Genomic DNA, 3,087 nt, shown 5'->3' with positions numbered 1-3,087 from the left:
AGTCTTCCCTAATGACTCAAGTTCTAATCATGCCCTGCCCTAGTCTTCCCTAATGACTCAAGTTCTAATCATGCCCTGCCCTAGTCTTCCCTAATGACTCACGTTCTAATCATGTCCTGGCCAGTCTTCCCTAATGACTCAAGTTCTAATCATACCCTGGCCAGTATTCCCTAATGACTCAAGTTCTAATCATGCCCTGACCAGTATTCCCTAATGACTCAAGTTCTAATCATGCCCTGCCCTAGTCTTCCCTAATGACTCAAGTTCTAATCATGCCCTGGCCAGTCTTCCCTAATGACTCAAGTTCTAATCATGCCCTGCCCTAGTCTTCCCTAATGACTCAAGTTCTAATCATGCCCTGGCCAGTATTCCCTAATGACTCAAGTTCTAATCATGCCCTGCCCTGGTCTTCCCTAATGACTCAAGTTCTAATCATGCCCTGGCCAGTATTCCCTTATGACTCAGGTTCTAATCATGCCATGCCCTAGTCTTCCCTAATGACTCACGTTCTAATCATGCCCTGGCCAGTATTCCCTAACGACTCTCGTTCTAATCATGCCTTGGCCAGTATTCCCTAATGACTCACGTTCTAATCATGCCCTGGCCAGTATTCATGCAAACAAACAAACTGAGGATACAGTTATATTAGCATCACTGTCAAACACTCCAATTAATTCTGTAACCCAGTGCAAATTTATTCCGCCATGACAATGATGCCTGTCCAATGAGATGATGTATGACATGTGAGTGAAGTGACCAATCATATGCAAGCTTTTGTGTAACTGGCCAATCAGCTATAAGAGCTTTCTTTACTGGTGTAATCCTGATTCATTGAGGAAAGTCTCAGCAGATAAGTGAAAGTTATCCCCGTTATAAATATTCATGACTTCCCTTTCACTACTATTCCGTATGGTAAAATGGAGGTTGGTCAAATCGTATTCCTTCACAATACTATTGAAACCCTCAATGGAAATGTCCAACAGCAATTTCACTCAGGCTCAAAAAATACATCTAGCTAAAACAAAGACATTGAAGAATTTCCATTTTCAATTTAATGACTTCTCAAGTTCATAGATTTACATTCCAGTTACTGTTTTTCTGACATGACCAGTTTGGATAAATCATTTCTGAAAAGAAAACCATACCTTACGGGACTTTCATCAAACGTGATCACAGATGAAATAAACAAAATATAATCAACAACAGTGTTCTGAATTTAACAATTCCATGGGGCTACATCCGGATTTAAACCCTGAACTTTATGTTGTTATACTATCACTCTAACCGACTGAGCTACCTGGTCAACAGAAATGTCCTGGTGCAATTGAGTTGACATAGTCACATCTAAGAGGAAATTAAGAGGAAAATACTGTAAATACGAAAACCCACAGAGCAGTACGTGTGTCAGGGCTCCGTACATACAATACAGATACACCTATGATTCCACACAGAAGTGGTATCAGAAACACAGGAGCACATCCATAACCATTTACATACAGCAATATATAGTCTCCTACTATTCCCACTGTCAATCGGCTATTATCAGCAATAAATTATCCTAACGCCACTGAGGCTTTTTACTCTGTATACATTTATGACCTTATAATAGGATGGAGATGGTGAATTGCTGATGTCAGCTGAACACTCAGAAACAGAGCTCAATGTCCCATTGATTCGTGCAGTACAGCAGTATGGAAGATCCTGGGGTCTAAATCAGGTTACCAGTAGCCCAGTATTCCGCTTTATGGTAAATATAATTTCAAAGTTGGTTATTGGTATCTTAAATTATCAAGTCTGCAGCAGTATGGTAGAAATCTTATGTCAAAGTTGATTATCTTACAAAGTCTTCAGCCATAAGGTAGAAATCTTATGTCAAAGTTGATTAACTTACAAAGTCTTCAGCCATAAGGTAGAAATCTTATGTCAAAGTTTATTAACTTACAAAGTCTTCAGCCATAAGGTAGAAACCTTATGTCAAAGTTGTTTATCTTACCAAGACTACAGCCATATGGTAGATCTCTTATGTCAAAGTTGGTTATCTTACCAAGACTACAGCCATATGGTAGATCTCTTAATTATGTCAAAGTTGTTTATCTTATCAAGTCTGTATGCAGCTGTAGTTTGAGTGTACCCATATATTACCTTACAGCATTGTTGACAACATAGGTCAGAATACCTTATATTTACTTACATGTGACGGTCTTACTGCTAGTGGTGAGTAGGCAGGTCAGTCCTGTTACCCAGATATTAGCTTCGTCTGCTGTGTTGGCGATCAGGTCCATCGAATCAAACTCATCCCCGTAGATGACAGAGAAAGCACATTCATCCTGGTAAATGCCTGCGATCTCGCGGTTCTTCAATGCCTCTGTATTCTTGCCCACTCTCACCTCTTTGATTATCTGTATTGGTACTATGAGAAAGGAAAACATTCCTGTACACCAGTAGATGTTACATAACGGGCGGATTCAGAAAGAAAAAGAAAATTTACAAATTATACCACTACCAAAGGTGCCTCATTTTAACAATTTGTAATATCTTAAATACTTTGTATTGGCATAATAGAAAATACAATTGTTTCTTGAATTCTTACCTGAAAACCAATTAAAACTTGTATTGATGTTAATGGCAAGTTCATGGCCCCTCTACTGTCATACTCTGTGAGGGGGAGTTGTAGGAGGAAGGGGGGCCTTAATGTGGGAGGTAACCAGAGAACTCAGATAAAACCACATGGTTGGGCAGGTGACCCATACCTTTTCAAGTCCCATCAGGGAGTTGAACCCCGGCTGCCTTGGTGAAAGACGTGTGTGCGCTATCCACTGCCCCACCTAACCACCACAAATTGCAAATGATTACCAGGTTTGGACCCTTTGATGCTTTTGTTTGTGGCCTGGAACTTACATGGCTTGGTATGACAACCAGAGCATGACCCCTAAAATTTGATCCCTAGTCGCATCCCATTGAATTATCCATATTATATTGATTAAAATTTTGTTATTAATCTAAACCCCTTGGTGATACTAGAGAAAAGGGGCCCTGGGGGACTGAATTGCCTCCTTGTTATTATAGAGGCTAAGTAAAGCTTTTTTT

The 3,087-nt window shown here is 39.9% G+C and overlaps 1 protein-coding gene across 3 annotated transcripts in view; it reads right to left on the bottom strand.

Annotated features, from left to right (window-relative positions):
• Nucleotides 1-3,087, bottom strand: part of LOC110454443 (inactive phospholipase C-like protein 2) — a 115,010-nt gene that overhangs the window by 56,556 nt on the left and 55,367 nt on the right. For all 3 annotated transcript variants that reach the window (XM_021503938.1, XM_021503939.1, XM_021503940.1), the window contains exon 3: nucleotides 2,192-2,410. In XM_021503938.1, coding sequence (XP_021359613.1) covers nucleotides 2,192-2,410 — 219 coding nt within the window. The remainder of the gene's footprint in view (nucleotides 1-2,191; nucleotides 2,411-3,087) is intronic.

This window comes from Mizuhopecten yessoensis, unplaced genomic scaffold, assembly GCF_002113885.1.
Source record: "Mizuhopecten yessoensis strain PY_sf001 unplaced genomic scaffold, ASM211388v2 scaffold7841, whole genome shotgun sequence".
Classification (NCBI taxonomy): domain Eukaryota; kingdom Metazoa; phylum Mollusca; class Bivalvia; order Pectinida; family Pectinidae; genus Mizuhopecten; species Mizuhopecten yessoensis.
Note: the sequence above shows the minus strand (reverse complement) of the source record. Positions and strands in the feature narration are given on the sequence as shown.